The 21,738-nt window shown below is 44.3% G+C and overlaps 1 protein-coding gene across 7 annotated transcripts in view; it reads left to right on the top strand.

Moving 5' to 3' along the window:
* The window catches only part of LOC119974525 (carcinoembryonic antigen-related cell adhesion molecule 5-like), a 112,794-nt gene that overhangs the window by 31,924 nt on the left and 59,132 nt on the right, over positions 1-21,738 (top strand). For all 7 annotated transcript variants that reach the window (XM_038813476.1, XM_038813472.1, XM_038813471.1 and 4 more), the window contains one exon: positions 20,434-20,709. In XM_038813476.1, coding sequence (XP_038669404.1) covers positions 20,434-20,709 — 276 coding nt within the window. The remainder of the gene's footprint in view (positions 1-20,433; positions 20,710-21,738) is intronic.

Below are 21,738 nucleotides of genomic sequence, written 5' to 3'. Positions count from 1 at the left end.
TTTCTTCCTAATTCGGGCTGATACATGGAGAAAATATTTTTTATTTTGTGAATAATGCCGTGGTGGAATACCTGGAGGGTGTACGAGATGATCTTTCAGACCAATATGTCGAGGAACTAATTAGGGAACATCCTATCTTATATATGTTGTTATACAATGAGAATGGGTTAATTAATAATCTTACCCTGCCGGATCCTTTTGGAAACGTGGTAGAATTGTTCATTGGGAATCGCAAGTGGAGTCCAATCTGAAACTAGGGTCCTAAATCTAAACAAAGAAAACAATAAAGATCGTGAATTGGCTATGATAGGTTGGGGAACTTTATAAAAAGACATGATGATGGATAGGCAATGGCTAGTATTTAAAGAACAAATGTATGCTTTGCAACTGTTATAGATTCTTTTCTGCAGCAAAAACACAACAGGAAAGCAGTCCAACCATGGCTAAACAAAAAATTAAGAATAGTAATAGATCCAAATTGCTGGAAAAAGTAGCAAACCTGAAGATTGGGAATGTTCAGAATTCAACAAAGGGTAAGCAGGCAATTGATTAAAAGCAGGAAAATTGGGTCTGAGTGTAAACTTGCAAGGGACTTAAAAGCTGACTGTAAAAAGCTTCTATAAGAATGGAAAAAGAAAAAGATTAGTGAAGACAAATGCAGGTCCCTTCCAGTCCAAAACAGGAGATGTTTTATAGAGAACAGGGAAATGACAGACCAATTAAACAACTACTTTAGTTCTGTCTTCAAAAATAACTTCCCAGATATGCTATGGAAACAAAGGTGGAGTGAAAACGAAGAATTGGGGGAAATTAGTATTACTAAAGGAATAGTGCTGGAGGAATTAATGGGACTGAAATCCAATAAATCCCCAGGATCTGTTATCTACATCATAGAGTACCAAAGGAAGTGGTCATAGAAATCATGTTAGTTATTATCTCCCAAAATTCTGCAGATTCTGGAACAGTCATTCCAAATTTGAGGGTGGAAAATGTAATCCTGCTATTTAAAAAAGGACAGAGGGAGAAAGCAGAGAATGACAGACTGGTTAGGGAAGTAACTGACAGAAAAAATAAGGGAGAACCAGTTGATGTGGTGTATTTGGATTTTGAGGAAGCTTTAAAGTTCCGCATGAGGACCATAATTCTCTGGCCATTGGGATTTTCTGTTCCTGCCGGCAGCGTACTCCCGCAGTATTGATGATACTTTACACTTTCCCGGCAACGTGGGGTGGTTCAAGGGGAAATCCCATTGACAAGAAACGGGAGTATGGAATCCCACTGCCAGCAAAAGTCAAACTGCCAAGAAACACACAGCTGGGGGATCAGAGAATCCAGCCCGAGAAGTTTACATCAAATATTAAAGCACATGGGTTTGGAGGTAATATATTGAGAAGTGGTTAGAATACAGGAAACAGAGAGTAGGAATAAATGGATCTTTTTAAAAGTGATAGGCAATGAGTAGGAAGTCTCACAGGGATCAATGCTTGGGCCCCAGGTATTCACAATATACTTCAATGATTTGGCTGAGGAAACCAAATAATAATATACTAATCTTCATTATTGTCACAAGTAGGCTTACATTAACACTGCAATGAAGTTACTGTGAAAATCCCTTAGTCGCCACACTCCAGTGCCTATTCAGATACAGTGAGGGACAATCCAGAATGTTCAATTCATCTAACAAGCACATCTTTTGGCCTTGTGGGTGGAAACCCACACAGACACGGGGAGAATGTGCAGACTCCGCACAGACAGTGACCCAAGCCGTAAATCAAACCTGGGATTCTGGCGCTATGAAGCAACTGTGCTACCAAATCACCCATACAATATTTCAAAGTTTTCTGCGATCAAATGGATGTGGGGATAATGTTTCCTCTGACTGGGGCCTAAAGCAAAGGCTCACTGTCACAGGATATGAGGTATGCCATTTCAGACAGTAATGAGGAGAAATTCATTCACTCAGAGGGTGGTCGACCTGTGGAATTCTCTATCCCAGGGACTTTGGAGGCCAAGTCACCGAAAATATTTAAGAGGGAAATGAGTAGATGCCTGGTCTCAACGTATCAAGGGGTATGGGGAGAGCGTGGGAATATGGCATTGAGATAGATGATCAATCTGATTATATTAAATGGCGGAGCGGGCTTGAAGGATGAATGGCCTACACCTCATATTTTCCATTTCTGTAATCTTTGAAATTTGAATAATTTCCTAAACAAATGGAAAATTCTAAAAATAAATCAAGCATATGCTCATTTTAAGGGCAAATTAGAATTTAACAATGATCTAAAGCTATGAATTAGCAAGAAACTGAAGAACCATTTTAATTCATCTGATGGTTCATCAGAAAAAAGTACTGTCTGATTTTATCGCTATTGTTTACCCAACTGAGATTATGCCAAAGACTGAGAAAGTGCCCTTTGATAGCACTATTGACGACACTTTACATCACTTTGCTGATGATTAATGATTGGATTAAAATCTCTCCATGGCGTTTCCTCTTCCTCTTCAATAGCCTCCTCCACTTCCACCCTCAGGGGTATCCCTAATTTTATTCACTCCACTATTTATAATAATAACAATAATAATCTTTGTCAGTGTCACAAGTAGGCTTACATTAATGAAGTTACTGTGAAAATGCCAGAGTCACCACACTCCGGCGCCTGTTCGGGTACATGGAAGATTTCAGAATGTCTAATTCAACTAACAAGCACGTCTTTTTTGACTTATGGGAGGAAACCGGAGCACCCGGAGGAAATCCATGCAGACACGGGGAGAACGTGCAGACTCTGCAGACAGTGACCCAAGCCAGGAAACGAACCAGGGTACCTGGTGCTGGGAAGCAACAGTGCTAACCACTGTGTTTGTGTAATCTGCTCAAAAAGTAGCACAAATCTAATCTGGCCATTTCTTCCTCATCAGTTTGCTCACGATCATCAACAAAGTCATGGAAAGTGTCACCAATAGTGCTATGAAGTGGCACTTACTCAGCAATAATCTGCTCATTAATGCTCAGTTTGGATTCCGTCACTCAACTCCTGACCTAATTCCAACTTTATAATCCAAATATGATGAAAACAGATGAACTCAAGAGGTGAGAGACTGCCCTTGACACCAAGGCAGCATTTGACTGATGGTGCCATCAAGGAGCCCTAGTAAAGGTGAAGTCAATGGGAATCAGGGAGAAACTACCCATTGGTCATGCCTAGCACAATGGAAGATGGTTCTGATTTTTGGAGCTCCATCATGTCAGGACATGACATCGCTGCAGGAAGTCCTGAGGGTAATATGCAAGGCCTAACCATCTTCAGCTGCTTCATCAATCACCTTCCTTCTATCATAAGGTCAGAGTGGGGATAATGGTGGCGTAATATTCAGCACAATTTGGGACTGTGCAGATACTGGCTGTCCGTGTTCATATGCAGCAAGATCTGGACAACATTCTGGTTTCGATAAGGAGCAAGTATCATTGGCAGAGCACAATTAACAGGTAATGACCTCCCTGAGGAGAGAATCTTTTTCTTCCCAATTAAGGGGCAATTTAGCGTGGCCAATCCACCTACTCTACACATCTTTGGGTTGTGGGTGTGAGACCCACGCAGAAATGGGGAGACTGTGAAAACTCCTCACATACTGTGACCTGGGGCCTGGATCGAGCCCGGGTCCTCAGCTCCGTGAGGCAGCAGTGCTAACCACTGCGCCACTGTGCTGCCCTTCTGAAGAAAGAATCTACCACCACCCCATGACATTTAATGGCACTGACATTGCTGAATCTTCTGCTATCGACATCTTGCCGTACCATTGACCAGAAACTGCAGTGGACCAACCAGATAAATGCCATGGCTACAAGAGCATGTTAGAGCTGGGAATTCAACAGCAAGTAATTCACCTCCTGAATTCCTGAAGCCTGTCCACCAACCACAAGGCGCAATCTGGAGTGTTATGGAATACTCTTGACTTGCTTGTATGAGTGCAACTCCATCAACAATTCAAGAAGTTCAACACCATCTAAAACTAAATTGCCCGCTTGATTGGTACCCCATCCACCATCTTCAATATCTACCTCCTCCAACACGGATGCACAATAGCAGCATATGGATACAGAACTGGCAAGGTCACAGAAGGCATAGAGTAGCAATGGAAGGGTGCTTTTCTGATTGGAGGGCTGTGACTAGTGGTATTCCGCAGGGATCAGAGCTGGGACTTGTGCTGTTCGTAGTATATATAAATGATTTGGAGGAAAGTGTAACTGGTCAGATTAGTAAGTTTGCAGACGACACAAAGGTTGGTGGAATTGTGGAATAACGATGAGGACTGTCAGAGGATACAGCAGGATTTAAATAGTTTGGAGACGGGCTGAGAGATGGCAGATGGAGTTTAATCTGGACAAATGTGAGGTAAAGCATTTTGGAAGGTTTAATGCAGGTAGGGAATATACAGTGAATGGTAGAACCCTCAAGAGTATTGACAGTCAGAGAGATCTAGGTGTCCAGTCCACAGGTCACTGAAAGGAGCAACACAGGTGGAGAAGGTAGTCCAGAAGGCATACGGCATGCTTGCCTTCATTAGCCAGGGCATTGAGTATGAAAATCGCTTATTGTCACAAGTAGGCTTCAAATGAAGTTACTGTGAAAAGCCCCTAGTCGCCACATTCCGGCGCCTGTTCGGGGAGGCTGTTACGGGAATTGAACCGTGCTGCTGGCCTGCTTTCAAAGCCAGCGAATTAGCCCTGTGCTAAACAGCCCCTTCTATATAAGTATAAGAATTGGCAAGTCATATTGCAGCTGTATAGAACCTTAGTTAAGCCACACTTGGAGTAGTGTTCAATTCTGGTCGCCACACTACCAGAAGGATGTGGAGGCTTTAGAGAGGATGCAGAAGAGATTTACCAGGATGTTTCCTGGTATGGAGGGAATTAGCTATGAGGAGCGGTTGAATAAACTCAATTTGTTTTCACTGGAACGAAGGAGGTTGAGGAGCGACCTGATCGAGGTCTACAAAATTATGAGGGGCATAGAAAGAGTGGATAGTCAGAAGCTTTTTTGAAATGGATCAGGCGCTGTTGGTGGGGGTAGCCAATTCGGAATATTCGGCGCTCGTGGTCTCTGACTGGGTGGATTTGTGGGTGACACAGGGGGAGGCTCAGTGGCTGCAGTGGAGGTTGGATGTGGGATTATTGGCAGATAAGGGTGTGTGTGAGACGGTGAGGGCGGCCACCCAAAGCTGTATAGAAGTGAACAACACAGGGGACGTCACAGCCTCCACGCTATGGGCGACACTTGAGACCATAGTAAGGGGTGAGTTTATCTCGATTCGGGCTCAACAGGAGAGAGTGGAATGAGAGGAGACAGCGAGGCTAGTGAATCAGATTTTGAGGGTAGACTGGAGGCACTCGGTTTTGCTAGAGGAGGTGCTATTAACGGAGAGACAGAGGCTGCAGGTGGAGTTTGGGTTGGTGACCAGGGGAAAGGCAGTAGGGCAATTCTGGAGGACCAGGGGAGCAGTGTATGAGTATGGCGAAAAAATGAGCAGGATGTTAGTGTACAACTGAGGAAGCAAGCAGGGATGAGGGAGATTGGAAGGGCGAGGTACAGGAGAGACAAAGTGGTGTTGGACCCGGATGGGTGATGGGGTATTTGAGGGCTTTCACAGTAGGCAGTATGAATTGGAGCCCCAATCTGGGGAGGAGGGTATGGGGCAGTTCTTGGAGGGGCTGGAGTTCCCACGGGTGGGGAGGAGAAGGTGCAGGTTTAGGGGCCCAGACTGGGCTGAGGGACGTAATGGACTGTGTAGATTCGATGCAGATGGGGAAGGCCCCAGAGCCGGATTGGTTTCCAGCCAAGTTTTATAAGGATTTTGGTGTGGAGCTGGGGCACCTGCTTGTAGGGGTGTTTAATGGGTCAAGGGTAAGAGGGGTGCTCCCACCCACATTGTCGCAGGCATCCATTTAATTGATTTTAAAGAACAATAAGGACCCAGAGCAGTGTGGGTCATACTGCCCGATTTTGCTTTTAAGTGTGGAAGCAAAGTTGTTGGCGAAGGTGTTGATGTTGCGGATAGAGCACTGTGCATCGAGGGTAATAGGAGAGGTCCAGATGGAGTTCATAAAGGGGTGGCAGCTTTCGACAAATGTGCACAGGTTGCTCAATGTTATTATGATGCCCTTGGAGGGGCAGGATGTAAAAGTAGTGGTGGTAGTGTACGCGGAAATGGCTTTTGATCAGGCGTACTTGTTGGAATTGATGGGCCGGTTTAGGTTTGGGCAGGGCTTCGTGGATTGGGCTCGGTTGCTGCACAGGACGGCAATAGCTAGTGTTCGGATGAACAGGATGAGATTGGAATACTTTGGTTTGAGTATAGAGGACGGGTATAGTGCCGATGGCTTCAAGGGGTTGGAGAGGGATTGAGCGGGAGGGTCAAGCACAGGGTTTCATTATATGCAGATGATCTTCTGTTATCTATCTCAGGCAGGTGAGGAGGGCATTATTGAAAAGTGGGCAAAAGGGGGGGGGGGGGGGCTGCTGGCACTACCGAGTCTACTGAATTACTTCTGTGCTGTGAATATAGAAATGGTCAGGAAATGGGAGTGGAGGAGGGGTCAGTTTGGGGGTGGATGGAGGCAGCATCGTTTAGGAGGACTAGCTTGAGGGCACTTTGGTTGGCGCCCCTTCCGTTCTCGCCAGCCCCATACTCAGTGAGCCGGGTGGTGGTCTCAACGTTGTGAGTTTGGAACCAGTGCAGGCAACATTTCGGGTTGGAAGGCATTTCTCTCTGGACGCCGATATGTGATAATCACAGGTTTGTGCCGTTGGAGTTAGATGTGAGGTTCAGGAGGTGGCGGCAGGTGGAGATAGAATACTTCAGGCACTTGGTTGTGGGGGATAAGTCTGCGGGCCTGGAAGAGCTGGAGGAACCGTATCAGTTGCCAAACACGAATAGGTTTGGGTACCTGCAGGTGAGGAACTTTGTGAGGAAAGAGGTGCCGAATTCCCAGGGTTGCCATGTCAGTGGGAGTTGAGGGCTGGGCTGTGGAAGGAAGCCCTGCGGAGGGTGAACTCGTCCTCTTCGTGTGCAATGTTAGGCCTCATCCAATTTAAGGGTGTGCATGGAGCTCACATGACGGCTGTGAGAATAAGCCGGTTCTTTTAGGGGGTGGAGGATAGGTATGTGCGGTGTACAGGGGGGCCCCTGAGAATCATGTCCACATGTTCTGGGCATGTCCTAAGCTGAGAGAGTTCTGGTAGGGATTCTCGGAGATTATGTCTGGGAGTTTGGACCTCGAGGTCCCCGAGTCCAGAGGTGGTAATATTTGGAGTTTCGGGAGAGCTGGAAGCCCAAGTGGGAGGAGAGGCCGATGTTTTAGCCTTTGCCTCCCTGATAACCCAAATAAGATGGATTTTGTTGGGCTGGCGGGTCTCGGAGCAGCCAAAGGTGGGAGTAGGTGGAGGTATGGGTGAGCGACTTGGCACTTGGAAAAGGTTAAGATAGCCATTCGGGGAGCGGAGGAGATGTTCATGTGAGGTGGAAGCCATTTATCGACCTCTTTAAAGTGAATTAAGGCGTCATCTGGGGGGTGGGGGGGGGGGGGGGGGGGGGGGGTGGTGGGGGGGTGGTGAGAGGTTTCATGTTTTATTGTTTGTTTCGGGGGGTGGGGAGGTAAGGGCGCAGGGTGAGTTGCAGGCTTGTTATCAGTTGCCACGGTTGGCTTGTATTTTTATATCTGTTGTTTTTTTTCCTGATATTTCTATGGATATGTGCCTTTAATAAAAATAGATATTTTTTAATATGTTGGTGGCGACCATCCAACACTTTTGCTGAAGTCTTTCAAACATGCAATATGAAACAAATCCCTCTGGGCTACAGCATTCATTTGCTGGTAGTCCACAGATAGTCTCTGTGTTCCATCTGGTTTGGGCAATATGATGTTGGGGAACTCTAATCACTAGAACTCAATTCAGTAAGGTCAGTCTTCAGCATATACTCAATTTTCTCCTGTACCTGTGATACCTTAGCTGGATTTAGCCCATGTGGATGTTATTTGATTGGAACGGTGTCCCTCATCTCGACATCATGCATGGCAACCCCATTCTACCTAGTTTATTACGGTAAATACATTTACAGGACTGGAGTAACTCTGTCATTTTTCTCCAGCTCATAATAATAATCTTCATTAGTGTCACAAGTAGGCTTGCATTAACACTGCAGTGTTACTGTGAAAATCGGGAAGATGGCTTAACCACTGGTTTAAAATTTTCAGTACTTCCTCATTGTCCAAATGCATTATAGTGAAGTCAGTCAGAATTTGATCCTTTGTCTTTCTCCTCATGACTAACAAGACTTCCTGCTTGTTCTCATCTCCTCTAACCCAATACTTTTTAAAACATGTTCACTTGACACAATCTGTGTGATTTGCATATATCTGGGGTACATATTGGATACTTTTCGTTGCACAATTTCCTTTCAATATAATATGGCCCACGAAATTAGTTTTCAGGGGTTTGCCTCACATAGGTAACAAGACGAGTACTCTCTCTCAGGTTGTAAAACTCTGAGATTGGATCTTCATCTGAGCCCTTGCCTTTATTCCCTGTTGGGCTGACTTTAAAGGTTTTACTTTTGAGTCACTCTGGTGTAACTGCGGGTCGTGGGGTTGTATCGTTTTGTTTTGGTGTGAGGAGACAAGTAAAATCTCAGTGAGAAAAGCAACCCAGTTGTCATGGAACAATTATTAAAGACTATTAAAGTAACAAAAAGACAAATGCACATGAACAGGACTACTTTACTTTTAAATAGTTATGGTCTATGATTACTGAACACAAACACAGTTTATGTAGAACGTACTGCTTGTTCCAAAATATCTCTATGATTCCTGAACTCCTTAGGACTTCCCTGTTTCCCCAAACAACATTCAAATTAAAGAAATTCATAAGTTAAAATCAGCTTATAGTTACCGCACTATACAGGATGATACTCAAGTCAGCAAAATAATTTAATCTGCCTTTTCTGCACTGCCTTGGCTCAAGAATTCTAGGCTGTTTGATGTAAAACTTTGCCTTCAGGCTTGGTGGCTGCTAGTAATTCAATCTTTGCTCCACTTTGATTCTGGTTTCTGTATATTTGGCTGTCTCCAATGCCGAAATTGCGTTGGGCGCGGGGGTGGAGAATCCAGTCTCATGCATGGAATCGGGACCAGCGCCAGTTTAGCGATTCTCCGCTCCCCCAAAATGCGCCCGACTCGGGAAGTACACCGCGTACAGTATCCACCACCGGAGGCCATTGCCACAGGTCCATTCTCCAAAGCTATTCTCCGCCCCCAACCAGCCGAATGCCCAACGGCGTGGACCACTCATGGTCCTGCTGTTCTGGATACTTGTGTGGCAGCTGTGGGCCATAGTTGGGAGTGGCTGATCGGAGGGGAGGGGGGCCTCAAACAGGACTGGGCCTTTATAGTGTGGGCAGTCCGGGCTGGGCGCGTGGCCGATCAGGGGAACAATTTCCATGGTCCAGGTCCGCGGTCTGAGTGCGGCCGCTGGAGGCCACCACCGTGCACCTGCGCGGCCTCTGACCCGGATGTGGGAGGCCATATCTGCAGCTGGAGCTGCGAGCTACATGATGGCTCCCTGCTAGCCCCCTTCAGGGCTGCGAATCTGTGGCCTTTAGATGCCAGTTTTTCTGGGAGAAAAGACCATAGTTTTCACAACGGCATGATAGTCCCTGAAATGGAGAATTCAGCCCCTTGTCTCTGGACGTTATCATATGTATACCTCATTGATCATCCCTATTGCTTTGGGAAACTATTTGTACTCATAAGCTATTAACATCTGATTCTTATCTAAAATGCCTTCTAATCTTGTTGGTGGGACAGATACATTTCATCCAGCATTTTAAATACTGGCTACTGCTGTCCCTAGGCAGATTTCTACCTGTTCTGGGGCAGGTCACATCCCGTTATGTTTTATGAAATTTGTTTTATTACTGTCGCTAGGCAAATTCATGTCAATTTGTACCTTCATCACATGGCTTTGAATAGCAGCTCACCATCACCACCTGAAGGACAGTTAAGGTTGTGTCATAAATGTTGACCTCACGATGTCCATAATCATAATCTTTCTTAATGTCACAAGTAGGCTTGCATGAACATTGCAATTAAGTTACTGTGAAAATCCCCTTGTTGCCACACTCGGTGCGCCTGTTCGGGTACACTGAGGGGCTGGTTTAGCACAGTGGGCTAAACAGCTGGCTTGTAATGCAGAAAGATGCCGTACCGGCGTCCCCGAACAGGCACCGGAATGTGGCGACTAATGGCTTTTCACAGTAACTTCATTGAAGCCTACTTGTGACAATAAGCAATTATTATTATTAGAATGTCCAATTCGCCCAACAAACACATCTTTCAGGAAACCGGACTGGGCAGTGTTCACGACTCTCTGCGGTTTCTTACAGTCTTGGGCTGAGCAGCTGCCATACCAAGCTGTGATGCAGCCAGATAGGATGCTTTCTACGGTACAACTGTAAAAATTGGTCGAAGTCAAAGTGGACATGCTGAATTTCCTTAGTTTACTAGGGATGTATAGTCACTGTTGTGCTTTCTTGGTCGTAACATCAATGGTGATGGACTAGGAAGGATTGTTGGTGATGTGTTCACATAGGAATTTGAAGCTGTCGACCATCTCCATCACGGCACCATCGATGACCGGCTCCTTTGTTCTGCTGACTTTGAGGGAGAGATTGTTGTTGCTGCACTATGCCACTAGGTTCTCTATCTACCTCCTGGTCCCTGATTCATCGCTGTTTGAAATCCGACCCACTGCAGTCGTGTCATCACCAAACTAGTAGATGGAGTTGGAGCCAAATTTTGCCACACAGACATGTGGGTAAAAGGAGTATAGAAGGGGGCTAAATATGCTGCCTCCGTATTAAGGATTATGGAGGAGGTGTCATTGTTTATCCTTACTGACTGTGGTCTATGGGTCAGAAAGTCGAGGATCCAGTTGCAGTGGGAGGAGCCAAATCCGAGGCTTTGGAGTTTGGAAATGAGCTTGGATAGGATTATGGTGTTGAAGGCGGAGCTGTAGTCAATGAATAGAAGTCTGATGTAGGAGTTGTTGAGCTTCTCCAGAATGAGTGTAGAGCCAGGGAGATAGCATCTGCTGTGGACCAGTTGTGGTGGTATGTGAATTGCAGTGGATCAAGGCAATCTGGAAATATGGACTTGATGTGTCTCATGACCAACCTCTCAAAGCACTTCATCATGATAGATGTCAAGGCCACTGGACGGTAGTCGTTGAGGCACGTTGCCTGGTTCTTCTTTGGCACTGGTATTATAGTAGTCATCACGAAGCAGGTGGGAACCCCGGAACAGACAAGGGAGAGGGTGAAGATGTCTGCAAGCACAGCCGGCAGTTGGTCCGCGCAGGATCTGAGAGCACGACCAGGGACTCCGTCAGGACCCATTGCTTTCTTTGAATTCACTTTCAAGAAGGCCGACCTGACTTCTGAGGTTGTGACAGTAGGTATGGGTGTGTCCGAGGCTGTTGGGGCACTAGACAATGGTTTGTTGGCTTCCTGCTCGAAAAGAGCATAGAATGCATTGAGTCCATTGGGGAGGGGTTGCTTTGTGCCAAAGATTCTACTTTGTTTTGTAGCCTGTTTAAGACTTGCCACAACCAATGAGAGTCTGTAACTCTAGCTTGGATTGTCTCTCGACATCCCTGATGGTGTTGTGGAGGTCTGACCTAGGTTTCTTGTGCACATCAGACCTGGACTTGGCAGGGAATGGATCTTCCAGTTAAACCGTGGTTTCAGGTTGGGGAATGGACGTACTACCTTCTTTGGCATGTAATCTTCGAACCACTTACTAACGAAGTCTGTGATGATGCTGCCATACTAGGTTGGCTACTAAGTTCTTGAATATGCACCAGTCCACTTACTCCAAACAGTCACCTAAGTGTGCTTCCGTTGTCTCGGACCAACATTTCACCATCTTCTGAACATGATTCTCCCGCTTATGTTTCTGCTAATATGCTGGGAGAAGGAGCACTGTCTTGTGGTCCGATTTTCCAAAATGCGATTGGGGGATGGATCAGGAGGCGCCTTTGATGTTTGTGCAGCAGCAGTCAAGGATGCTGGGGCCCTTGGTGGGACAGAAGATGTGCTGGTTGAATTTTGGCAGTACACTCTTGAGGTTGAAGTCCCCAGCCACAATGAACAAGGCCTCCGGGTATTCTGTTTAATGTTATTTATATATTTTTCCACAATATGCTAATTAAAGAGGAAATAGTGTAATATTTTCAAAATAGTGAACATACGTCCATCTTGCAGGATAGGTTCGAAGGGCTGAATGGCCTACTCCTGTTCCAATGTTCTTATTATTTTTATACATGAATTACAATAGATGTAAAAATACCACACATGACTTACTAATACCAGATATGTAGATGAGTCACTGATCCTTTCAGACCAAAGGTTTTCCAATTCAGATTGAAGTAATTGGGTTCAATACCTTGAATTCAGAAGAGGAAAATTGTATAGCTGCGCTTCATTGGGCATTAATGTCCTCAACAACTGAAAACAATTGTGGCCAAGTTTCACATGTGTTTAAGGACAACGTTTTGGGGATACCAGAAAGAAAATCCCAGGCGATGGTCTCAAACGGAAACAAGGGGAATAATTTAATGGGGTTCCATGGCCTTCTCTTCTCCACCCCAACCCGGCCAATTAAAATTTTAGGGACCCTCCCCCTCCCCGATAACACTATATGTCTACAGGTGGAACTTCTGCTGCTATCTCGGGAGGCAGACCTGCCTCAGAAAGTTGCCACTTAATTGGATGGTTGGCAGCTCTCTATTTCCGGCAGTGCCATCAGCTAGTTCTGAAAAAAAACAGCATGTTCTTACAGCAGTGTTGGGTCTCACTTCCTGACTCATTGAGACTGGTGGGGGCTGGGTTTGACAGGCAGAGAGAGAGAGTAAAGAAGGTGTGGAAATTGCCATTGTGAGAGAGAACCTTCAATGGACCGAGGAAAATATCCAAAGAATGGCTTTCCTGATACCTGCAATACATAGGCCTCCTCAGCAGAGGTCAGACCATGCCTTCAAGTTGTTATTAATAGACAATGCAGGGACTTTGAGTCAAAGGCAGTTAGGTTACCTCATGCCTCCCCTATCCCACATAAAATTGTGGAACAGTCAGCAGCATAAAGGTAGGCAGCGAACACAGCTCAAATTGGATTTGTTACACCCTGGGAAAGTGCGCGGTCAGTTCCAGCCCCACAGACCCCCAGTGCCAACATAAATAAATTACCCAATAATTAGTGTTTTCTAAAAATCTTTAACCCTTGACTGCTCCAATGAGTTACAGACACCAGATTTATACATAAAACAATTGACACACTGTTTCAGTTCTCTGAAGGAAGCCAACTAATAAGGAACTTGAAGAACCCTCTCTCCTGCTCTCTCTCTGCCAGGTGATTTTTAGAGGTGAAGACTTTCTTGGTTAAAAGATAGAGACAGGGCGAGCATGTGGCATAGTGGTTAGCACTACTGCCTACGGTGCCAGGTTTCCACCCACAGTCCAAAGCTGAGTAGGTTAGGTGAATTGGCCATGCTAAATTGCCGAAACGTTGTTAGGGTTACAGGGATAGGAGTGAGGGCCTAGGTAGGTGCTCGATTGGAGAAAGGGCCGGTGCACACTCGATGGGCCAAATGGCATCCATTTGCACTGTAGGGATTCTATGATTCTATGAATATTTTTAAAAATCAGAACAGTGGTCTACCAATCTACCTATTCCCAAAACCCTGACCAACCCTACAACCAAACATACACCAGACAAACACGTGGTAAGAATAGGAGGGGATCAAAATAAAATGTGGATTAAAGGGGTAAAGGTTGAGATGAGTCTGCCCCGCTGTGGTTGCTGGGAGTAGATTTGTCAAGAATTTTTGGTCGACACCGTTCTGTCTTTCACCACCAGATGGAGATAGGTACAAAGTGTTCAAATCAACGCAATCCCAATCGCTGGCGACTAGATGGTGCTGTACACAGAATGTTTAGATCAGGGCAATTCTGCTTCAGTACCACCAGATGGAGCTCCCGTCTCCCTGTGAAATTACGAGGCTTCCTGAGTAAACACGGGTGGGATTCTCCGTCGGCCGATGCCAAAATTGGCAAACGCGATTGGGTGGAGAATCAATTCTGACGCTGAAATCGCGGTAGGCGCCGATTTGACACCGATTTGTCAGCGGCGTCAATGTGGTCCATAACGCACGTACAGTAAACACCCTTTACACATCATTAGCGGGCCTGACCCAGTATTCACTGGGGCCTTGGCAATTCTTCGCCTCTGATGGGCTGAGTTCCCGACAGCTCAGTTCACTCGTGCTTTAAAAAAATCATGAAATCGGCATCATGGCTAATGAGGGAGAGAGAGGGGAGAGGAGGTAGCACACAAAGAGGCACAACTGTGGGCTCTTATGCAGGTCTGTTTTTCCGTGTCTTTTTAAAAAAAATTTCAGGTACTCAATTTTATTTTCTAATCAAGGGGCAGTTTAGCATGACCAATCCACATAACCTGCACATCTTTGGATTGTGGGGGTGAAACCCATGCAGACACGAGGAGAATGTGCAAACTCTACATGGACAGTGACCCAGGACCGGGATTCGAACCCAGGTTCTCAGCACCGTAAGCAGCAGTGCTAACCACTATGCCGCATGCTCGTCCTGTCTCTATCTTTTAACCAAAAAAGCCGTCACAGATTTAGCTCGAATGCCTCTAAAAATCACCTGGCAGAGAGAGAGCAGGAGAGAGGGGTTCTTCAAGCTCCTTATTAGTTGGCTTCCTTCAGAGAACTGAAACAAAAGATGGAATTCTTCAGAAGTGTTCTTCTTTCCTGAAGGTTTCTGACTGGCTTCACCAATCACAGTTAATGATAGAAGCTGGCTGAGAACCCGACATTTACCGATTGTCTGTTTGCCAAGTCTACCAAATCGACAGCACAGTTTCTGCCACAGATCCCAGAGGGGACGCCCTGGCCTGGTTCATCAGGACACGGGTATTCATGTGTCCAAAGACTGTGACTTAAACAGGAATCCCAAAGGATTGTAGCTCAAAGCTGGCAGCAGGACGGGGATAAAAAGGGGGACATAGAACAGACAAAAGATCTGACAACAATATCCCAACAGATTTTCTTGCCATTTCCCACTAACATCCCAATGGGGGAAAGTAAAATCTAGCCCCAAGTAAACACCACAGAGACCGTCACCCAAGAATTGGGTGGAATTGAAGCCGGGTCTCTGGCACTGAGGCAGCAGTGCTAACCATGGGGCCACCATTTTAAAAGATGGCACAAATCTAGAGAAAACCCAGGTTTCGCCCTGAATCTGAAGAAGGAACTGACTACTTAATGAGACTAATGGAACTAATGTATTGCCAAACAGTAATCATAGCTCTGAAATATTTGTGAAGAATATAAAAGTAAATATTTTAAATGGTGCAAACTATGTACAATGGCCTACTTTTGCTGAAAGTAGTTTGTATCCACACCTTTTCCTTTATATTGGTATGGACATGAATGAATATTGAGTAGAAGGTAGAACTGGTTGTGAAGGGGCGACACTGGGATTTTGTTGAATTTAGTCCTGCGGTGGGCAGAAAGTCCCACCCATGAGGGATTTTGTTGCAAAGAACATTTGTATTTATTTTAGATGGACCAGCATCCCTTAATATTTCCATTAACCCACACCTTACTTTCTTGATTTTGGGGTTTAATGTAAATTTTCCTTGTTCTATCATTTCAAAAACCCACTTCTGCATTTCAGTGATATCTCAATGGCAATTCTCTTCGATAAAATGGACAGCTGCTAATTGTGATATATCCTTGAATGACACTGGCAAGTTAACAACGCAACAAAAAGACAGAACCACCCACCACCACCACCTCCATGAAGCAAAGCCAAATAGACAAATGAATTGATGGCTGATTTGCCATCTGATTCAGTTTTGTAACTGAGTTACTGACTGACCCTTTTCATTCCTGTGTTTTTAAAGGTAAAGATTGGAATCTCCCCAACTGCATATTAACAGTGATGCCTTCTGAGTGATGAGCATTGAGAGTCCAATTATTTTACATGGTGTCAGGCATGGCTGATTGTTGGTAGTTTTATTTCTGAGGTAAATGTTGCCGGTGTTAAGTAATGGGTTAAGAGACATTGCAATTAGTTGTCTAGAACATAGAACAGTACAGCACAGAACAGGCCCTTCGGCCCTCAATGTTGTGCCGAGCCATGATCACCCTACTCAAACCCACGTATCCACCCTATACCCGTAACCCAACAACCCCCCCCTTAACCTTACTTTTATTAGGACACTATGGGCAATTTAGCATGGCCAATCCACCTAACCCGCACATCTTTGGACTGTGGGAGGAAACCGGAGCACCCGGAGGAAACCCACGCACACAGGGGGAGGACGTGCAGACTCCACACAGACAGTGACCCAGCCGGGAATCGAACCTGGGACCCTGGAGCTGTGAAGCATTTATACTAACCACCATGCTACCCTGCTGCCCCTGCTCTCATTTATGTTAAGTGTTCAATGATTGTCTCATTTATGTTAAGTGTTCAATGATTGACACTGATATGTAAAGGGGCTTCAGGTAGACTCTGGAGCTTGTGATGATCTGTAGAGTCCTGTGCAGAGTGAGTTTGAACCATTAAAGGTGTGTTGGTGAAAAAGGAGCTGAACTCTTGCCTCTTCATACCACAGCATCTAATACATATGAACAGCCGGTACAAGCACCACTTCAAGAGCTGAGGACAATATCAGCCGGCACACCAAAGCAATACTGAAGGAATCCTGCACTCTCAGGTCAAAATAAATGATTCCATGGCACTATCTGAAAATTGCACTATGTTTCTGAAACGTGTCCTCCCAGTGTGGTGACAAACTTTTACCCAACAAGGGATACCCCAAATTGTTTATTTCATAAATTGTCTGCCACATCTCCCTACATTACAACAGTAATCACATTTAAAAAGCAAACTTCACATTTTCTGAAGTTTATAAATTGGTGTCATCTACATGGAATTCAGTAAGACTTTTGACAAAGTCCCACATGTGAGACTGATCAAAAAGGTAAGAGGCCATGGGATCAAGTTTAATTTGGCAAATTGGATCCAAAAAGGATCAAGCAGTAATGGTTAATGGTGCTTTTGTGACTGTAAGCTTGTGTACTACAGGGATCGGTACTGGATTTCTTGCTGTTTGTGGTGTGCATTCATGATCCAAATGTGAATGTGGGCAGTATGATCAGTAAGTTCGCAGAATTTACACAAAAATTGGTGGTGTAGCAAATAGCAAGCAGGAAAGCCTCAGATTACATGATGATATTGGCGGGCTGGTTGGATGGGTAGCAGAGTGGCAAATATAATTTAACCTTGAAAAGTGTGAGGCGATGCATTTTGGCAGGGCTAACAAGGCAAGGAACTATTAAATGATTAGTAGGTCGCAAAGAAGTATGGACGACCAGAGGGATCTTGCAGTGCATGTCCAAAGATCCCTGAAGGCAGCAGGCCAAGTAGATAAGATGGTTCAGAAGGCTTATGGAATAATTGCCTTAATTAGCCGAGGCATAGAATATAAGTGCAGGGAGGTTATGCTGGAGTTGTATAAAATGCTTGTTAGGCCACAGCTAGATACTGTGTGCAGTTCTGGTTGCCACACAATAGGATGTATATGGTTGTATGAGAAAAGGTGATTAGGATATTCAACAGGATGTTTACTAAGCTGAAGCGTATCAGCAATGAAGAGAGGCTGCACAGGCTGGGTTATTTTCCTCAGAGCAACGAAGACTGCGGCGGCAGGGGCTCTCACCAAGGCATACTAAATTTTGAGTGACATTTATAGGGTAGACAGAAAGGCTCTTTTCCCCTTAGTAGAGGGATTAATAACAGAGGGGAGAGGGGTGGAATTTAGGTAAGGAGCAGGAGATTCAGAAGAAATTTGAGGAAAAGCATTTTCTCCCAGAGGGTGGTGAGAGTCTAGAGTTAACTGTCTGAAAGGGTGGTAGAGGCAGGAACCTTCACAGCATTCAATAAACATTTAGATGGCCACTTGAAACACCACTTTCTCTCTAATTTCAAGTTAAAAGCATGACTTTAATTGGGAACGAAATGCTTGTCTTAGGCTGCCAGTAGAATTTGCCAGATGGCTTTCATTCATATTCAGCTGCTGACTGTCATGATGGGATATATTGAAAGCTGTTATGCAGAATTATATTGCAGGTTGTAGGGGCAGCACGGTGGTGCAGTAGTTAGCACTGCGGCATCACGGCATTGAGGTCCCAGGTTCGATCCTGGCTCTGGGTCACTGTGTGTGTGGAATTTGCACGTTCGCCCTGTGTTTGCATGGGTTTCACCCCCACAACACAAAGATGTGCAGGGTAGGTGGATTGGCCACGCTAAATTGCCCCTTAATTGGAAAAAAAATTAATTGGGTAATCTAAATTTATTTTTAAAAATTGTTGCAGGTTGTTGCTTAGTGGATTCGGTGTAAGGTGATGGTGTTGGCATCAACAGTAACCAGGGCAGCATAACCAGTATTTGTTCAAACTGCCTCAGGGGAAGCATTGTCACCACAATAAAAAAGTGACCTTCGTCTCCCAGGACCATCGGTTGCTCTCCCCTTTTGAGAGAGAGCTGACTGGTGGCGATTTAACCTGAGTGTCACTGGACCTTAGGTGAGTGGCAAGGTTAAGAAGGCAGGGCCTTCATTAATAATTTCAGCCAGTACAGGAATTGAACCCACATTGTTGCCGTTGCTCCATATCACAAACCCACTGTTCAACCAACTGAACTAATGTTATAAAATGTGAAGCAACACGGTCATAGGAATGTTTAGCACACAGGGTGACTGTGGTCAAATACACATACTCTGCTTTAAATCCAAGTTGCTGTTTGTGGATTTCGCCTCAGAAACCCCCCAGATGATATGTTCATGAGAGTTTCCAAACTGGACTACCAAAAACACATTTAAAATCTTCTCCCACAATAATGCTGTCCTTTAGCGGTTTGCATTCTGAAATCCAGTCTCGGTTTTCCAAATGGCACTTTTAAATCAAGCTTTCGCCCCACTGTTATCTGTGAATCTAGTCCAGTATTTACACCACCCTTTTAGGCTTTCTTTGTCTTCCCTGCTGTACAAACTGTTCATAATTGCTTTAACTCTCGATTCCCAGACTATAGTAAAACGGCATCATTTACCTTTGAAGTCTGGTTATTGCAGTTGTCTCTTTATCTCAGAACCCTTTTTTTTACTTTTCTTTGAATTACTCTGAGTAATACCTTGTTCTCAGTTCTCTTAACTCCAGTCATCTTAAACATTCTTCTTGTCCTAATTCCCGATTATCTGGACTGTAACTTGTTCCTTAAGAAGCTTGCATCTTTGCAACTCCCATTTTCCATCCAGCTTCTCCTGGTAGAGTTAAAAGATATTTATTCCCCAGTGACCGGCTCAAACTGCAAAATATCGAGTTGCAATTAAAACTTAAAGCTTTTCTACCCTCAAAAGGAAGTCCACTTGTCAAGCAATGATTGCTACTTCTATTTGCTCTTCCTGCTGCAGTCCTCTCTCAGCACAATGGAAGCACAGTGGGAACTTAACCAACCCCACAGATATAAAGACCTTTGTCCAGCATGAATCAAACTATATGTTTTACCCTTCCAGGAACAGAAACATTAAATTAAACCCACTTAAAACTATATTTTATTCATATTATATACCAATACAAATATAAATCTCTCAAAGCTACCTTTGTTTTCATAACAATTTGCCTTTGTAACATCTGAAATATCTCAGCCTCTTTGTCTCTTTTTTAAAACATTCAGCTAGTTGTATTCCATCCAGACAGGAATTCTTTACTCCACAAGGTACTGACTGGCCAGACTCTGACATTTTATGTTTCATTCATTTTGTTTACATTTACACATAATAATAATAATCTTTATTGTCACAAGTAGGCTTACATTAGCACTGTGATGAAGTTACTGTGAAAAGCCCCTCGTCACCACATTTCGGCGCCTGTTTGGGTACATGGAGGGAGACATATTGTCACTAATTCACACTTTGGAACTAAGGATTATCTTTTGTACGACTTAGGTGTATGTCTGCACTACAGGTAACATGAAATGTTACAAAATAAGCATTCTTACTCTGAGAATTATTGAAATAAAGGTGGGTTAAATTGATGGAGAAAAAGTATTTTCTCTTCAGAAGCTAAATCCCTGATGTCAACATTTGGAACTTGCACAATTTAAGCTGTAAGTATCAGGAATTATTTTCCACAGATGAAAATTGAGTACACAAATGCAACCTTCAGAATTTGGCACTCAACCAAACCTCCAAATTACCTTTCAGCTAACTACTCTCCTGTGTTTTGACAGAACCTGTTTCCAAGCCTAATGTTACAGCCAGTGTCACCAACCCAGTAGAACTCAATGACACCGTGGTGTTGACATGCTTCGCATCAGGCACAGCGATTTCATATCAATGGCTTCAGGACAATAATGCTATTAATCCTGGTGACAGGTTTGATCTAAGTGGTGATAATAGCAACCTGACGATTTCTGGAGTATTACGGTCTGATGGAGGATTTACATGCTATGCATTCAATTCCATTTCTGCAATGACAAGTGACCCATACCATCTAAATGTCAGCTGTAAGTGTCCCAATGAATGTTTATTTTTATAATGTATTACCATTCCTGCTGATTTGGACAGAGAAAAAAAAACTTTTGCATATGAAGATTACTTTTTGAAACATATATGCAAATAGCTCACTGCTTTTACAATACCAAAGATAATAGGCTCCTAAATTAATTTACTGGAGTGATGGTATTGCTGCTGGACTAGCAATCTGGCAGATCCAGAGCAATATTCTGGGGACTCGGGTTTGAATCTCATCATGGTAGATGGCAAAAGTTGAATTCAATAAAATCTGATGATCATTAAACCATTGTTGATTGTTATGAAAACCCATCTGGTTCACAAATGTCCTGTACGGAAGGAAATATGTCGTCCTTACTTGGTCTAGCCTACATGTCCAGACCCATAGGAATGTGATTGACGCTTGAATGTCCCCAGCATTGGGCAATAAATGCTGGCCCAGCCAGTGGTACCCACATCATTTGAAATTGTTTTTTTATAAAAGCAGTAGACTTGAAATATTTAAATCTATTTGTGACAGGACTGGTACTAAAAAATCATATTTATAGGCAGCACAGTGGTGCAGTGGGTTAGCCCTGCTGCCCGGCTCTGGGTCACTGTCTGTGTGGAGTTTGCACATTCTCCCGGTGATTGCGTGGGTTTTGCTCCCACAACCCAAAAAGATGTGCAGGGTAGGTGGATTGGCCACGCTAAATTACCCCTTAATTGGAAAAAAATAATTGGGTACTGTAAATTTATGAATAAAAAATAAAAATCATATTTATTGATGGGAGGCTGTATCGATCAGTCTGCTTACAGATCTATTTAATTACAAAGCAATGTGAAATTAAATAATTTTTTGATCGGTGCAAAATATTGATTTGTGATTCTAATTGTCACTGGGCATAACTATTCACTTTAACTCCACCAGTGGTGATACCAGTTGATGTGATCCATATGTGCTTAGTGTGTAGGGTGTGATTTTCCGAGGCCACGCCGGAGCGAAGTAGCCGTCGTGAACTCTGTCGAGTTCAATGACGGCG

Source organism: Scyliorhinus canicula, chromosome 12 (genome assembly GCF_902713615.1).
Source record: "Scyliorhinus canicula chromosome 12, sScyCan1.1, whole genome shotgun sequence".
NCBI lineage: Eukaryota > Metazoa > Chordata > Chondrichthyes > Carcharhiniformes > Scyliorhinidae > Scyliorhinus > Scyliorhinus canicula.
The sequence above is the reverse complement of the archived record's forward strand: the minus strand, read 5'-3'. Positions and strand labels throughout refer to the sequence as shown.